This window comes from Coenobita brevimanus, chromosome 69 (assembly GCF_032717465.1).
Source record: "Coenobita brevimanus isolate Jiangsu-jjx chromosome 69, ASM3271746v2, whole genome shotgun sequence".
In the NCBI taxonomy this organism is placed as follows: domain Eukaryota; kingdom Metazoa; phylum Arthropoda; class Malacostraca; order Decapoda; family Coenobitidae; genus Coenobita; species Coenobita brevimanus.
This window is the reverse complement of record NC_137022.1, coordinates 2,648,436-2,666,782: the sequence shown is the minus strand read 5'-3', so window position 1 is coordinate 2,666,782 and position 18,347 is coordinate 2,648,436. Positions and strand designations below refer to the sequence as shown.

Below are 18,347 nucleotides of genomic sequence, written 5' to 3'. Positions count from 1 at the left end.
ACAGTATTTCCTGGACAGTAATCTATTTACTGGTGACAAATTTAAACAAACTCTCATTCTGGATTTCTGGTGCATATAGACACAACTTAATTCAAAATTGCACTACTGTTCACTGATTTTCAGTCATACAGTGAGAGATACAAGATGCTTAAACTGACTACTTAAAAAAAAATAACATACACATACACAAATCACACTTGGTAAGTCAAATAAGGAAAAAGGTGAAAAACGAATGTTGAGTCAACTTGAAGTGAATGTGGATAATGGATTAATAAGGATTCAGCAGTAACAACCTGTATATACAGATTGTGTAATGATAATGGCTTTTAGAATTTTATTCATGTTTTCATGAGTTTCCACCAATTTGCAGTTTTTTTAAAGATCCAACTGATCAGTTAGGTCACTTTCACAAGCTAGAACCATCAGATAATGTAACGTTTTTTCTTTGGTTCGGTTTCGCAAATACGCCTATGTTTTTAAAAGCTTAAGCCTGCTAAATGACTTCTTGATTTTTGACCAACTCAGTAATTCGTTGACCAACTCAAAACACACGCTGGGGGGGGGTGACCCCCCTCTCCCAGTCGGGCCATCCCTGGAGAGAGAAAGAGAGAGAGAGAGAGAGAGAGAGAGACCGAAGGGAGTCAGCAGAGTTAAGGAGACGAACAAAGCCTAAAGAATAAGTACAGTATGCATCAAAATCACTATTATAGATCACTTTCATCAAGATGCAAAATTATTTCCAAAGATCATATGAATATATGAGACAGTTAATTGCTGTAGCTCAGTACCCATCTCACCCTTGCAATTTCATGTTGCATCACCACTATCCAAAAATAAACAAACGAACAACTGCCCAACACTACACAGAGTATCTCGGCAACATACCCCCTTCTCCACCCAATAATACAAATCACAGATCACCCAACACTACAAATCACAGACATACAGTGCATAAACACAGCCATTAGCCACCACAGCCATCCAAACCCTTCAGTCAAACAGCATCCTTCGTGAACCACCACCAGACATACACGCCTCATCAACCCTACCCAGAAAGACACGAACACACCTATACTCAGTTTTTTTCTTTTTTTAATTGAGGCGAAGATGCACTTGACAGGTTGGTGATGATTGGCTGAATGCAACATGTCCGAATAACATCCTGGTATTTCAAATAATTACCAGGTAATGTCACATTACTTGGTAATTATTTGAAATACACCTATGTTACTCGGACATGTCGCATTCAGACAGTCATCATCAACCTGTCAAGTGCATCTTCGTCTAAATATATATATATAGTCAGACTGCGATGTGGTCACCACTGTTCCCTGCTACGGTTCTGACACAAAATACAACTCACAAACAAGTTACTTTGCCCACACTGCAAGGCAGCCCCCCACACCACAACACATTCATTCACCACATGCACATCACTATTGCAACACAGTCTTTCAATATAACCTCAACCAAAGACTTTTGGAAACGACGGGTAGAAGCTTCTGATTTCCATTGGGATCGCAACGAGATGAACCTGGGGTTGCAACAACAACAACTACAACATCCAAACCTCAGCCGACTTTCAAACTCGACTTTACTTTTTCACCACCTTATCAAGAGCCATTCTCTCTTCATGACCACACCAACTGTATATCATTATATGTTATCAATAAGCCTCCTCACACCAACAATTTTTTAGTTCCTATTATTCTCCATTCTCTCTTCATGACCACACCAACTGTTTATGTTATCAATAAGGCTCCTCACACCATCAATTTCTCAGTTCCTATTATTCATTATTTAACCCACTTTACACACGCCACACACATTCCAAAACTGTCCCATTTCCAGTGCCATTACTCCATAATTTTCGTCCTTATGCCATACAAAGAGTTTCAAGTGATTACACACCCACACCCACACCCAAACACACCCACACCCAAACACACCCATAGCCAGACACACTCACACCCAGACACAAACACATACATGCACATACACACCCATACCCACACCCACAAACCCACACCCATACCCACACCCACAAACCCACACCCATACCCACACCCATACACCCACACCCATACCCACACACCCACACCTCACCCATACCCCCACACCCACAGGCCTACATCCCCACACCCACAGGCCTACACCCCCACACCCCTATACTCCCACACTCCCCCCCACTCCCACATCCCCCCCCACTCCCACATCCCCCCCCCACACACACACACTGTGTTGACAATGCATCACTGAACCGAAGTATGATATTTTGTGAAAGATCAAGACAAGGTTCAGCAAACACTGGCTCGGAAAGTATTACGGAACATTATATATTGCATGTAAATCACGACTTTACTAGGCATAATGAATATTCGGATGTGAGGTGTGTGTACGTGAGAAAAGCAACAGAAGAGGCGAAGTGAACATCGGTCACCGTGCGTGGCCCCGCCCGCTGGCTCTGGCAGCCACTAATAATTGTGGATGTAGTGTAGGGGATATTTGGCCATGAAAATAATGCATAATAATTACTGTTTTTACACCTGTTGCATATGCTTTACATTAATCACCCACACCACGTCAAAAAGTAAAATGGGAACGTTGACTATAATACTCAGGATGTAATTTGCCACTTTCCCAAAAACTGATGCTCGAGAAGGTTGCAACCCCGCTCCCACCCCTTTTACTACGCCAGTCCACTGTATAAAGCTGTTTTCACTGACATCTTCCACAGGGACCGAAAACTAGTTTTAGTTTCTATTAGCACTGGAATATAACGGGGAGCTATTGTTCACAATTATTCATTATTAGCATAACATTACAGTAATACAAAAGACTTATGACTTACGTTGGTCCTGAAGGTTGGCACTCTCCTCCCATCTCTTTATCCACTTCATCACAGTTTTTGTAGTGAGGTCAAGTTGATGCGCTGTTGCCCCGATGGAAAAGCCATCATCACGTAGCGCGAAAAATTTGACCTCTGAGCACTAATTTCTCGTCTCGCCGATTTATGTCAACTTGGTGGGGCACGTGATGGTGCTGATTTCACCTTTGAGCATAGGATAGCCAAAACACCTCGGTGGAACACCCCCTCCCACACCCCACAGAGAGATAGACAGACAGACAGACAGACAGAGATAAAGAGAGAGAGAGAGACAGAGACAGAGACAGAGACAGACAGACAGACAGACAGACACAGAGACAGAGATAAAGAGAGAGAGAGAGAGAGAGAGAGAGAGAGAGAGAGAGAGAGAGAGAGAGAGAGAGAGAGCCCGACTGTTACATAGAGGAAACATCATGTTAGCTACTTCATCTTAAAACATATGATTTCCATTATTCCTTAGACTCCACCAATCGTCTTCATCTACTTTTGAGTATGAACATGAATTTTAGCTGTTCAGATACTTCGTAAATGTTTGAATATCTTGGCTGCTTACACATTATTTTTGGCTGCTTAGATTTTCCCTGAAACGGTAGAATTGTTCATAAATACTGAGCTAAGATGGTTAGCTGAAAAACTGCCCGTGTCTGGGGATTAAGACATGCGATAACTCACTAACTCGCATAATCACATTGATTCATAGCCGAGCTTCTAATTTTCTGTTATGTGCTTTTCTGCTGTTATTTATTTATTTTTTTTTTTTAAGGCGGGCGAATATAAACATACTTTCATCATTTAATCAGCAGTAAGATTGACTGATATCTGTGAGTATGAAAATAAAATTCTCATTTCATTTAACAGTCGGTGAGCGAATGACACTGCTTTGATACAAGCCAAAGTCTGGTTGCTCGTGGGAGGTTCGAAGCTGTAACCTGTCGTACGGGAAGGAGGGGGAGAGACTAGCGCCTTCCACACTGGGTGTAGTACGAACTTCTGAACGGAGCTGTACCTTCTCGCTGATGTGGCCAGCCGGAGATAGTCTGTTATTGATAATCACACCTAGGTCTTTCTCTCTTTCTGATGTGTATAGGGTTTTATTTCCTAACGTATAATCTCAATCAGGTCTTTTTCCACTTTTACCAAACTTGATTACATGACACTTGTCCACATTGAATTCCAATTGCCATGTATTACTCCATTCATGAAGTTTATTTAATTCTTCTTGTAGCTCTTTACAAGAGTCTGTGTTAGTAATTCTCCTTTGTATTTTTGCATCATCTGCAAACATATTCAGATAGCTCTCATTTCCAGTGTTACTGTTTAAATCATTTATGTACACTAGAAACATGATTGGTGCCAGCACCGAACCCTGTGGTACTCCACTAGTCACTTCTTTCCATGATGAGTAGTTTCCTCTTAGTACTGTCCTCATTTCTCTTTTTATGAGAAAGTCTTGCATCCAACAAAACAGTTTGCCTCGAATTCCTCCTTGATGGTACAGTTTCCGTAAAAGTCTTTGGTGTGGTACTGTGTCAAAAGCTTTCTTGAAATCTAAATAGATACTGTCCACCCATCCTTCCCTTTCCTGTATTGTGTTTGTTACTCTGTCATAGTAGCTCAACAGATTAGTAACACATGATTTTCCTTTTCTGAAACCAAACTGTCTTTCTGTTATCATACTGTGTTCTTCTAGATGATTTACCCAAGCTTTTCTTATAAGTTTTTCTAATACCTTGCTTACAACACTGGTCAGTGATACTGGTCGGTAGTTGAGTGGATTTTGTCTATTTCCTTTCTTGAATAAGGGGACAATATTTGCTTTTTTCCAAATATCAGGTAGTTTACCTTGACTCAAGGATTTCTTGAAAATTAAAAATTATGGTTTACATAACTCCTTTGCACATTCTCGTAATACCCAACATGAAATTTCATCAGGACCACTTGCTTTTCCTCTGTCTAAATTACTCAACTCCTCCTGTATTACTTTTTCTGCTATTTGTATATCTGGTAGTATGTGTGGACATGCGTGTTCCACATAGTCCCTCTCAAAAATTTTTTCTTCTGTAAAAACTAATTGGAAATTCTTATTTAGTGCTTCACAAATATCTTTCTCTTGTGTATAAGTGATTCCCTCGTCCGTAATGGATTGTATTATATCTTTTACTTTAGTTTTGCTTCTGATATAGCTGTAAAACAGCTTTGGTTGATCACTACTTTTATTTATTATATCCTCCTCAAACTGTTTTTGGGCTTCCCTCCTTATTCTTATATAGTCGTTTCTTGCCTGTTTGTAATTATTGTACGCCCTTTCACTATTGTGTCTTCTGTATCTATTCCACAACAAATCTCTTCTTTCTTTTGATATTTTACATTCTGTATTGAACCATTTCTTTATTTTCTTATCTGCTTCTTTGTGCTGTGGGATGTACTTCTGGACTCCTATTTCATAAAATTCACAAAATTTTTTATATACAGCATTTAAATCTTGTCCTCTAAGCTCATTTTCCCAATCCACTTCTAAGAAATACTTCTTTAGGTCTTGATAATTTCCCTTTTTATAGTTTAGGCTCTTTTTGTAACTATCATTGCTGTTTACTATGTCATATGCTATCCTGAAGTTATAGTTTAGTACTGCATGATCGCTTTTGCCGAGTGGAGGGTGATATATTAAATGTCAATATCATTTTCTTGCCTTGTAAATATTAGATCTAGCACTGAAGGTACATCAAGTCCTCTTTTTCTGGTGGTTTCCCTCACATGTTGCGTTAAGAAAAACTCTTGCACGAGATCCAGGAGCTTTTGGTCCCAACAGCTTTCTTGGCTATTTATATCTAGAGTATTCCAATTTATATTTGTATTGAAGTCCCCAGTTAGTATAATTCTTTCCGATTTCTCTTCCATTTTATGTAGCAATGATCTTACACTCTGAATTGTACTCTCTGCCAGGTCCTCATATTCGTCTCTTTCCCATGTGTTTGATCTGGGTGGCATGTACAAATTGGCTACAATTACTTTACCTTCAGATGTGTCGATCTCTACTGCAATCAGTTCTACTTGTGATTGTATGTCTAGTTTTATTTCCTTGACTTTTAGATTTTTCTTAGTTAATATTATAATTCCTCCTCCTTTTTTTAAATATCTGTCTCTTCTCCATATATTGTATTCCTCTAAGTTTAGTATGTCATTTGATATCCTTGGTATTAATTTTGTTTCAGTTAGGCATATTATTTGTGGTTCATTTTCTCTGACATAATCATTCATCTCTAGTAATTTAGATACCATTCCATCCACATTTGAGTACATCAGCTTTATCATCTTGTTTATATACTGGTCATGACATGGTTCTACTACCTTCCTCCCTTTTCTTCCATCCTGTTTGTGTACCACTTTCGTACCTGCAATCCTATTACTTTGTAAAAAAAAAATTTCTTCTTATCCTCTTCTGATCTTCCCTCATTTTTTGTATTTGCTTTCTCCCTTTTCTCTTTCAGTAATTCCAGTTCCTCTTGTGTTAGGCATCTTTTTATCCATACATTTTTGAACTCCTCTTTTTCCTTAAGATTCTTTGCATTTTTTAGTATCTCTTCCACAGTGTTTACACTCTGGAAAGTCACCTTTAAAGGTCTTGTCTTGCTTTTCTCGTATTTCCCTAACCTTTTGTGTTCCTCTATGTCTTTACTACAGATTTCCTCTGATACTTCTTTCAGTAAGCTCATTACATTTGTCATCTCCTTTTTGTCTCTTGTGATCTTGTTTTTAACTTCATCCTCTTCTATACCAGTGATTACTATTGATTTGTTTATCTCTACTGAATCTCTGACTAACTTTGGATTGTTTTGGATTATTCTTTTCACCTCCTTTTTAATGCTTTTTTCCTCCACCCTTGTTTCTAAGTCTTTCTTTACTTTCACCATTTCAGCATACGTGGTTTCTACATCATTTTTGTAGTTTTGCACAGCTTCATTTACCTGTGCTATCTTCTCCTCAATATCACTGCTCTGGTCTATCAGACTGCTTCCTTGCCTAATTGTCTCTGTGTCATTTTTGAACTCTTCCATAATATTCTCGTGATTGACTACTGTACTTGCCATTTCACTCATTTTCCTCCCTAAGTGTACTCAATTCCACTGTTAGTTCACTGATGGTTGTGTCTTTCTTGTTGACCTCCCTTCCTAGTTTTCTTATTTCTTCCTTTTGCAAGTGCATCTACTTCTTTATTTCATCAATTTCATTCTGGAAAGCCATCTCCAGTCTGTTTACACGCTCTACCAGTCTATTGTGAGTCTCGATTTGAACCAGTTCTTGGTAGAAATCATCATCCTGCTTTCTACCTTTATCCCTTTTCTTTTCCAAATTTGCTTTACTGAAGTATGTGGCCATTTTGCAATACTTAAAGTGCAAAGCATATACTTACATTCTCCTGGGGCAGTTGTAGTCTAAACAAACATCAGAGATGACTCAGCGCATTCTTTCGCTACTCGGTTCTCTTTTCTGTTTGAACAAGTCTTGTTTAAACTTATTCATATTCTCTTTTTAATAATGAACAATCATTTAGTCTAACCTGGTACAGAGCTTGACTCATATAAAGATACTAATTTAGGTAATGCCACTGGCCATGCTGGCTCGGTATGGAGCGCTGGTCGGCCCACGTCTGCACTCCTAGATGTGTGTGTGTGTGTGTGTGTGTGTGTGAGTGAGGGAGAGAGAGAGAGAGAGAGAGAGAGAGAGAGAGAGAGAGAGATTTTGACTCCCACAAACACTTGATGTCTCGCCAATGTGTGTGTGTGTGTGTGTGTGTGTGTGTGAGAGAGAGAGAGAGAGAGAGAGAGAGAGAGAGAGAGAGAGAGAGAAAGAGAGAGATTTTAACTCCTACAAACACTTGATTACTCTCCAAAGATGGGGTTATTTTTCTCACAAACTGACTCTTATTTACCAGTTCTGTCCATCTGTCTATCTTATCTATTGCCAGACGCCTTAATCCCGTAAGGGGTGGCCACAAACAAATCGCCTCCATGTTTTTTTTGTTTTTTTTTTTATGTGTCCGACTCTAGGCATAGGCTTCACAGCCTGCTATCAAGGCCCAGCAGTCCTCCTACATACCATACACCTCTACATGTCACCATTGGCCTGTTCCCCGCCATTTCATTGTGCATTTATCATATCAATTCTTATAAAATAGGCAAATACATCCCCCATCCTCTCCATATCCCCTATCCACCTCAGCCTACCCCTCCTCATCGCAACACCACTACACTCCAGTCCCATCCTACCTCTCAACTCTTCCATCGTACACCTAGCCCCCCGAGGCCTTACACTCAGGGACGCACTGCATATCCACCTAATCATTACATTTCTGTATGTTTGAGCCTGCGAATATCCTCCTCCTTTACTGCCCAGGTCTCACTACCGTACAGCATTACACTCCTAATATACGAGTATGTGTGTGTGTGTGTGTGTGTGTGTGTGTGTGTGTGTGTGTGTGTGTGTGTGTGTGTGTGTGTGTGTGTGTGTGTGTGTGTGTGTGTGTGTGTGTGTGTGTGTGTGTGTGTGTGTGTGTGTGTGATTATTATAAACTCAAATTGTGTATCATTAACAGTGAGTGAGTTAACCTGCACACCATCATGTCCATACAAGCTTTCTTTTTCCCCACACACACACACACACACACACACACACACACACACAAGGAGGACCTAAAGGACTGGCCAATATTATAACCTTTCTATTATAAAATAAAGACAGTCATAAGTCAATGTTAAGAGACAGACTGACAAATGAGGAAGTGAAGGAGCGTTGTGATGTGGATGTGGATGTGATAGAAAGCGTTAGGAGAAACACACTGAGGTGGTTTGGCCATGTGGAGAGGATGGAGAGTGAGAGACTGACGAGGAGAGTGTATGTGAGTGAGGTGCATGTGGAGTTACATAGAGAGACAGACTGACAAATCAGGAAGTGAAGGAGCGTTGTGATGTGGATGTGGATGTGATAGGAAGCGTTAGGAGAAAGACACTGAGGTGGTTTGGCCATGTGGAGAGGATGAAGAGTGAAAGACTAACGTGGAGAGTATATGTGAGTGAGGTGGAGGGGGGGAGAGGGAGGGGGAGGCCAAGGATGAGATGGAGGGATGGAATGGAGGGGTATATGAGAGAGGGGTGTGTGAGCTGGGAGCAGGGCAGTGAAATGGCGGGGTACAGGGCGACATGAAGGCGATTTGTTTGTGGCCACTCCTTACGCGATTAAGGCGCCTGGCAATAGGTAGATAGATAGAAGAATGATGACTGAATCCATTACTTTGTGTTTGGCTGAGCTGACCTATTTCCCTGCTATCATCATATTTTTCTTTCACTGCACATATCTGAACCACCAAACGTCCTAGATTTACCAGCTGGCTAGCTCATTCACAGTACATACCAGCTGGCTACCTCTCTCACAGTACACACCAGCTGGCTACCTCATTCACAGTACATACCAGCTGGCTACCTCTTTCACAGTACATACCAGCTGGCTACCTCTTTCACAGTGCACACCAGCTGGCTACCTCTTCCACAGTACACACCAGCTGGCTACCTCATTCACAGTACATACCAGCTGGCTACCTCTTTCACAGTACATACCAGCTGGCTACCTCTTTCACAGTGCACACCAGCTGGCTACCTCTTCCACAGCACTTAGAATCACCAAACTTCCTAGATTTCCCAGCTGTCTACCACTTTAGTCTTGAGAACAGTGTGTAAGACAAGGTTTGCAAAATCTATGTAGGGTTAACTTATTCCATAATATCTCTTCTGTATCCTGTCTGCTCTCACTAACAGCACCTCTCTCCTGTCAAGTCCTTTCAGTACAATCTTTTTACCTATAACTACCACCAAATGCGTATTCTATCGTGCCTATGTTAAGAATTTGTTTACAAGTGATAATCAGCTGCAGGAAAAGATCTTAGCTTCATGTGAAATAACAAATCTAATCACAGGCATAATTACGCTGTTGCAACCCTCCATCTGACCAAGCACATACCCACCACCACCTCCCTGCACACCTAACCAAGCACATAATGCCTCCCCCCACTCTTATCTTTCAAAGGTGGACGTAGGGAGAATGCCCTGAGGACACACAACCTGGGCCCTTCAGATTCCCTGCATGGTGGCAATGAAATCTCTGGAATTTTTTTTTTCATTATTTTCAAAAAAACTTCTTAAGACACAGCATTCTACCCATCAGAAGGCACCAGTTCACTATAAGACACATAACTATGTAAAATTTCATGACTCTATACTGAATACTTTCTGAGTTCTGGCCCGGAAACGAGAATTCTACGCCTGGCCAGCCACCCTGCCACCCATGTCTACGGCCGGACACCTACTGATCCCAGTGATAACAACACCTCCTCTGACTCTGTAAGGTGGAGGGTAAAAAGGAAGTTACTAATCACAGCTACTTATTTTCAGAAAGATTGATCAAGATTTTTTTTCTCATACCAGGGAAGCTTCTGGTGTATGGGATGTTATATAAATACTTTTGTGTACTTAAGTAACTATCATACTTTAGTGGGGCTGAAACTATCATAGTTTACTTCATTTCAGATGTACCACACCTACAAGAACAGTCCCTACTTTGGCCTGTATGATGGCTTCACTCCCGTGCTGACGGTGTGTGATCCGGATATACTCAAGAACATTTTCGTAAAGGGCTTTGATCATTTCGTGAACAGGCGGACCTTTGGTTCGAACCAACCCGACAGCTACACGAGTCAGATGCTGGGAAATAAGAAGGATCAGGAGTGGAAGGACTTGCGTGCTGTCCTGTCCCCAACATTCACCAGTGGGAAGATGAAAAGGATGTTCCCGCTCATGTGTGGACTTGCTGACACATTTGTATCTTCCTGCCTGAAAGATGCACAAAAGAATCCGTCTGTTGACATGAAGGACAAAGCTGGACGGTTCACCATGGATACTATCGCATCTTGTGCTTTTGGTATCGAGTGCAACTCTCTCACCAAGAAAAACCTCTTTTTGCTCAAAAAGCAGAAACCTTTTTTGCTATGACTCCACGAGCGGTGTTGAGGTTTGTCATGATGTTGCACTTCCCACGACTGTTCAACGCTTTGGGATTCAAGGAGGATGTAGAGGTGGTTGGGTTCTTCCGGAGTGTAGCGGAGGAGACCATCAGGGCCCGCAAAGCCGGCGAAAAGAGGGGGGACTTCCTTGACCTTTTACTGGAGACGCAGGCTGAAGTCTCTGACACCACCACTGCCTCCCCTAAGCACGGTGATTAACCTTTGCCTTTTATTACTACACTGTCGGTCTTTCTGTTATACCATATCTGTAACAGTTTCATCTGCGGTGCAAGCGATGTAATCGGGAGTACACTAGGACCATGAAAGTGAGATCCTGGGATTTGGTTCCAGGACCAGTTCTGTGATCTTTGGGCAAGATCTGTTTTATCCTGTCCTATTCCTAATTAGAACAGAAATGAGGACCTGGATTGTAGATTTGACGATTGTGTTTCTTAGTCTGAGGAAGACTGGGACTTGATAACTCTGAATACCTCTCTTAATGGCCCTCAAGCAGCCAACAGCTACTAACGGCTGTTGTCTTAAACTGCGGGCAGGCGTTCACCTTGCCCTATCCATATATTTTGGTAATCTTAATGCACGAGAGGGAGAGTGTTCCCCTGCGACAGAGGGAGGATAATCACAGCGTGGTACTGAAATTCGTAGGGAGTCTCCTAGCACCCCTTTCGCATGCCCCTTCATCATATTATAGTAACTCTGCGCAAAGAAAACTGTAGAATATGAAGGACCATTTGGTGTGTGCGATGAGAATTTTAATTTATTGATAAAAAAACATCGAGTAAAGAAAAAAATGAGCATTTAATATTTTTGTTGTTGTTTTAAAAGATTTCACTGCTTCTACAGAGATGGTTAATTTACGACAAGACGAAAATAGACATGAGATACTCTGTCTACTTCTATTATACTTTTCAGTATTTCTACCAAGCTGTATTATCAGGTATGGTGCATGATACTTTTGTAATTAGTTTTATTAGTTCACGAAATGGTTCCTACAGTAAAGAATGGCTGAGTACTACCTAAACAGATGAAGTGTGCACAGCCAGTTAGTGTGAATTACAAAGTCTTATGTTTGCTTTCGGTAAATCTTTACAAGTCTGCACAATTTTCTTTTGGCTTGACAATATAGTTTTCTGGTTATCTGGTTATAACTCATATTCGTAAACAATAAACACTGAATTAATCAGGACAGCCTCAGCGACCATCAGCCAGCATCACCACCATAAATACAGCAGTCAAAACAATAAGTTTTGTGTGTGATTAGTACCTCATTAGCAGCAAATTAGCCCAAATGAACCCTGCAAGCCAGTTCACCTTCATTTTCTCACTTGATATCAGTTCATACCAAGCCAGTTCAATGTCAGGTCGTGCGTGTGAGGTCATGTGAGGTCAGGTACTGTTATATTTCTTTACGCTCAGGCAGGTGAGTTTGGGACTATCTGAGCCACACTGGATGTGAAAAGGTTCTGATCACGTTCACTTCAGCATTTTAGGTTCATTTAGGTTATGATCACGTTCACTTCAGCAATTCTGGGTTCATTTAAGGTGGTCTGGGGTCAGTTTGGTCAGTTCATATCCACCTACAAGTCTATCCAGATCAGATTAGGTTCAGTTAAATATCTTCACAGGTGTTCAGTCTGTTTAAGCATAGTGGGGTAAGAGAGGCGTGTGTAAGTGTGAGAGGAATGTGCAAGTATTGTATATTGTGAGGTGTAAGTGTACTGAGAAGTGGCAACACTGAGAGATATACCAGAAAAAATACCAGTTAAACTATTTTGATCATAGGATAATCTGAAAGTCAGTTTGGGGATAAATTTTAACAAGATTCCGAAATAATGCTTTGCAAAATTTCATCCCCCAGACTGGCTTTAGGATTATGTTAATTAATTCATTCAAAATTGGAATATATTTTGATCTCGCCCACTGTCAGTCCTCACCGACAAAGTGCTGGTGGTGCAGTGCACCCTGTAAATTTTATTCCTCAAAATTGATTTTAAGACTATATTAAGTAATTCATTCAAAATGTGATTATTTTTGGATTATATTAAGTAATTCACTCCAAACTGGGTTATATTTTGAATTCGTCCACCACCAGTCCTCACCGACAAAGTGCTGGTGGCGCAGTGCATCCTGTTCCTGGTGGCTGGCTTCGACACCGCCGCCTCCACTGTGTCCTTCTGCTCACACCTCCTTGCCAAGAACCCCGAGCCCCAGCAGCGCCTTCGTCAGGAACTTGAGCAGCTGGTGAAGGAGGAGGGCGAGCTGACCTACCAGGGGGTCATGGAGGCCAAGTTCCTCGAGGCCTGTGTTATGGGTGTGTATTACAACTGTGTGTGTGTGTGTGTGTGTGTGTGTGTGTGTGTGTGTGTGTGTGTGTGTGTGTGTGTGTGTGTGTGTGAAATCTACGCCTGTCTGGAGTGAAGAGGGCAACGTTTGATGTGGTTGGCGAGGCAGTCATTTAGCTTGATCTAAATCAAAATCCCAGGGAGTATAGATAATACTGGAGCTGGCTTGATGGCTACTGAGATAGATAGGTAGACAGTATACCAAGGCATTTATGGTACAGTAATTACATTGGTTTTCCTTTTCCCTTTACAGAGGCTCTGAGGCTCTACCCCCAGGGCTGTTTTTAGACCGGCTGTGTACTAAAGATTACAGGTGAGTACAGCTGTACATGGTAAACAGGTGTACATGGTGAACAGAAGGTGTACATGGTGAACAAGAGGTGTACATGGTGAACAAAAGGTGTACATGAGGAAGAAAAAGGTGTACATGATGAACAAGAGGTGTACATTGTGAACAAGAGGTGTACATGGTGAACAACAGGTGTACATGGTGAACAACAGGTGTACATGATGAACAAGAGGTGTACATGGTGAACAACAGGTGTACATGGTGAACAACAGGTGTACATGGTGAACAGTGTGTGGGATGAGAACTATTGAACATTTTAAAACAAAGTGTACAGGAAATAAATAACATGAACACTTGAACAGGTACAGGCAAAGAACACAGAACAGTGAACACTTAAATGTGAACACTTAGGACCACTTAGAGATGAACAGATGAACATTTGATGAACACTTGAGGAGAACTTAATGATGAACAGAACCATATGTATGTAAAATTATGGTGTACAGCTGTAGTAGTAGTACTGGTAGTAATAGTAGTAGTAGTAATGGTGATGGTTGTAGTAGTAGTAGTAGTAGTAGTAGTGGTAGTAGTGGTAGTAGTAGTACTGGTAGTAGTAGTAGTAGTAGTGGTAGTAGTAGTGGTAGTGGTGGTAGTAGTAGTAGTGGTAGTAGTAGTAGTAGTGATGGTGGTAGTAGTAGTAATTGTAGTAGTAGTATTTGTAGTAGTGGTGGTAGCAGTAGTAGTGGTAGTAGTAGTAGTGGTAGTAGTAGTAGTGGTAATAGTAGTAGTAGTGGTAGTAGTAGTAGTGGTAGTAGTAGTAGTAGTGGTAATAGTAGAAGTAGTGGTAGTAGTAGTAGTGGTAGTAGTAGTAGTAGTAGTGGTAGCAGTAGTGGTGGTAGTAATAGTAGTAGTAGTAGTAGTAGTAGTGGTAGTGGTGGTAGTAGTAGTAGTGGTAGTAGTAGTAGTAGTGGTGGTGGTAGTAGTAGTATTTGTAGTAGTGGTAGTAGTAGTAGTAGTGGTGGTAGTAGTAGTAGTAGTGGTAGCAGTAGTGGTGGTAGTAATAGTAGTAGTAGTAGTAGTAGTAGTAGTGGTGGTAGTAGTAGTAGTGGTGGTGGTTGTAGTAGTAGTGTAGTAGTAGTGGCAGTAGTAGTGGTAGTGGTGGTAGTAGTAGTAGTAGGTAGTAGTAGTATTTGTAGTAGTGGTAGTAGTAGTAGTTGTGGTAGTAGTAGTAGTGGTAGTAGTAGTAGTAATAGTACTGGTAGTAGTCGTGGTAATAGTAATAGTAGTAGTGGTAGCAGTAGTAGTATTGATGGTGGTAGTAGTAGTAGTTGTATTAGTGGTAGTAGTACTAGTAGTGGTAGTAGTAGTAGTGGTAGTGGTAGTAGTAGTAGTAGTTGTAGTAGTGGTGACAGTAGTAGTTGTAGTAGTCGTAGTGGTCGTAGTAGTAGTCGTAGTGGTCGTAGTAGTAGTCGTAGTAGTAGTAGTAGTAGACAGACAGATAGATAGACAGATAGACAGATGATAAATAGACACTCACCTTTCCTGCAGCATCCCCGGAACTAATTTACACCTGAAGGAGGGGGAGATTGATAGACAGACAGACAGACAGGTGATAGATAGGCGTGTATAAACTGTAGGTAGACAGAAAGATAGATAGATAGATAGAGAGATAGATAGACAGGTGATAGATAGGCGTGTTTACTGCTGGTAGACAGAAAGATAGATAGATAGATAGATAGATAGACAGACAGGTGTATTCATTTACCTTTCCTCCAGCATTCCAGGCACCAACTTACTCGTGAAGAAGGGTGACCTGGTTCAGTTTCCGGTCTGGAGTCTTCACCATGACCCCCGCTACTGGCCTGACCCCGAGCATTTCCGGCCTGACCGCTTCCTGCCCGAGAACAAGGTCAACATCAAAAGTTTCACCCACATGCCCTTTGGGATGGGACCACGGAACTGTATAGGTGAGGTCATGTGAGGTCAGGTCATGGGGACAAAGTAGGACATGGGGTCAGAATAGGACATCAGAATAGGACATGGGGACAGAATAGGACATGGGGACAGAATAGGACATGGGGACAGAATAAGACATGGGGTCAGAATAGGACATGGGGACAGAATAGGACATGGGGTCAGAATAGGTCATGGGGTCAGAATAGGACATGAGGTCAGATTGGGACATGGGGTCAGAACAGGACATGAGGTCAGAATAGGACATGCGGTCAGAATAGGACATGAGGTCAGAATAGGACATGGGGTCAGAATAGGACATGGGGTCAGAATAGGACATGGGGTCAGAATGGGACATGGGAACAGAATAGGACATGGGAACAGAATAGGACATGGGGTCAGAATAGGACATGGGGACAGAATAGGACATGGGGTCAGAATAGGACATGGGGGCAGAATAGGACATGGGGGCAGAATAGGACATGGGGGCAGAATAGGACATGGGGACACAATAGGACATTGGAGCAGAATAGGACATGGGGGCAGAATAGGACATGGGGACACGAACATGGCTTCCCTGTGTCCTTTTTACTCTAACTTTGCCTCAATGCTATACCCCTTTCACTTCAACTTGACTTAAAATCGCCATCTCTCCATCTTGAATGCTGAGTTGTGGCAAGATATTCTTTTTATTTATCTATCTATTGCCAGATGCCTTAATCCCGTGTGAGGTGGCCACAAACAAATCGTCTCCATGTCGCCTTGTCCCTCGCCATATCGCTACCCTTTCTCCATCTCACACAAGACTGACTGACAGATATTCACAAATGGACAATTATGTACCATTTAAGACAGAAAAAAATTGTGGCTGTTTTGAAGGAAGGAAAGGGAATCGTAAACGTGCTCTGGATTTACACCTCCGTCTTCTCATCAGCTGAGATCCCCTAACACAGCTTTCTTGGCGATTTGGTTTTCTTGTTACAGCTTACCACTGTTTTGTTCGTTACTTATTTGCATTTTACTTATACTGATTGCATTGTTGACATAAGCGGGATATTATTATTATTATTATTATTATTATTATTATTATTATTAGCATCACCATCATCATCATCATCATCATCACCATCACCATCATTATTATTAGTGGTAGGTGGTTGCGACCATCATCCACTCACTTGATGTAGTGCTGCCTATTACTTCCTTAGCCTTTATCATTCTTTTTCTGTGCCTGCCCTCCTCTCTTCCTATTTCTCCCATCTTTCCTGTCACTTCTTATTGCTTTTCTTTCCTTTACAGGTGGCCTTACATTGAGTGACAAGCCATATGGTTTTCTGTAAGCCAAGAAACCATTTGCAACGCTGGTTGGTAACCATATAACCAAACCATACGGGCTCCTTACGTGTCAACAAGTGGGTTGGTGGAGGGTTAGTGCCCCTCCCCGTAAAACAAATAACTCAAAGTCAAATGGCTACCCCTTACGGGATTATGGCGTCTGGCAATGGGTAGATAGATAGAATTATCATCAACTTCTTTCCCACATAAGGAAGGGGCGAGGTAGGGTCCAGAGAGCAAAGAAAGCGAAGGCAAATGGAACACTCATTCATCATCCAAGCCCCTGGAGTCCTGTCACAGACGCATATCAGTTCCTAATTACACGATATTTCTTCCCCAGCCATGCGGTTCGCCCTGATGGAGACCAAAGTAGCCCTGGCCAAGCTGATCCTGGCAGCTGACCTCAGGGTACCACCAGGACACGAGGATATCGAGGTGGAAAACTCAGTCATACTGCAGAGGCCAAAGGGGGGCCTCCACATCCTCCTCACGCCCCGCAAACACGAATGAGACACGTACGGCGCTAGTCCAATACGGTCGGGAAGCCTACCAACACCTCTTCATTACAGATTTATTTCTGATTCTGCTCCGCTCTTGTGTGTTATTCAGGAAGCTTACTAACACCTCTTCCTTACCGATTTATTTCTGATTCTGCTCCATTACTATATTCTTGTGTGTTATTCAGGTATGCAGAGGTTTGAGACTGCCTTCAGTAACCCTTACACTACCAGACGTCTCCAAGGAACTGAAAATTCTATTGTCTGTAGGTAGGAGTTAAATCACATATACTCTCTTGGATGGAAGTTATATTTAGTTAGTAGATGTTATGAGGAAAGGTTCTAGTGCTATCCTTGTCTTAAGCATTTTACTCCAGTCATTATTTTTTTATTTCATCCTTTTCCCCTCATATATTTTTAAAAGAGAAATTTCTTGTTGTTAATCACAGTCTGCCTGGCCAAAAAGGTGCTTCGACTGCAAGTAAGCAACTGCCTTTATAGTGTTTGTCTCAGGTACCATACGGCCTTCACGTTGGGTTTGCATTATTGTGTTATATCTGTTCTTCAGTGCTGCATGTGTGTTATATTGTGTGGGTCTATTTTATAACCTGGAAACTTTTCATCTAAGCTGGTAACTGAGGAAGACGGTGATTTCAATGAGCGTAGTCTGACTGGGTACACCCGATCAGCTCTATTTAAGGATATATCTGATGGGTGGATGTCTGAATGGAGGGGCTGGCAGTACTAGTGTTGTGATAGAAGTGTTGTATTGCCCTAGTATGTAATGAGTGTGTAGGTGTTTCTTCATGGCTAGTGTCTGCGGATGTTATTGAAGTGGGTCCAGTAATGTTTATGTGGTTACTGTGTTATCTACCTAGTCGTACTGTGTTGCTCTCTCATGTTGTATTACCACAGACTACCGTGTATTACTGTGTGACTTAAGATATTCTGTCAGGGAGGCCTTCAGGTACAATGT

At 41.7% G+C, this 18,347-nt stretch overlaps 1 protein-coding gene across 1 annotated transcript in view; it reads left to right on the top strand.

Annotated features, from left to right (window-relative positions):
• Positions 1-17,384, top strand: part of LOC145406041 (uncharacterized) — a 92,999-nt gene extending 75,615 nt beyond the window's left edge. Inside the window, exons 11-16 of the mRNA XM_080277228.1 lie at positions 10,465-10,855; positions 10,936-11,148; positions 13,048-13,270; positions 13,551-13,610; positions 15,363-15,553; positions 17,215-17,384. Coding sequence (XP_080133354.1) covers positions 10,465-10,855; positions 10,936-11,148; positions 13,048-13,270; positions 13,551-13,610; positions 15,363-15,553; positions 17,215-17,384 — 1,248 coding nt within the window. The remainder of the gene's footprint in view (positions 1-10,464; positions 10,856-10,935; positions 11,149-13,047; positions 13,271-13,550; positions 13,611-15,362; positions 15,554-17,214) is intronic.
• Positions 17,385-18,347: the final 963 nt, after the last annotated feature.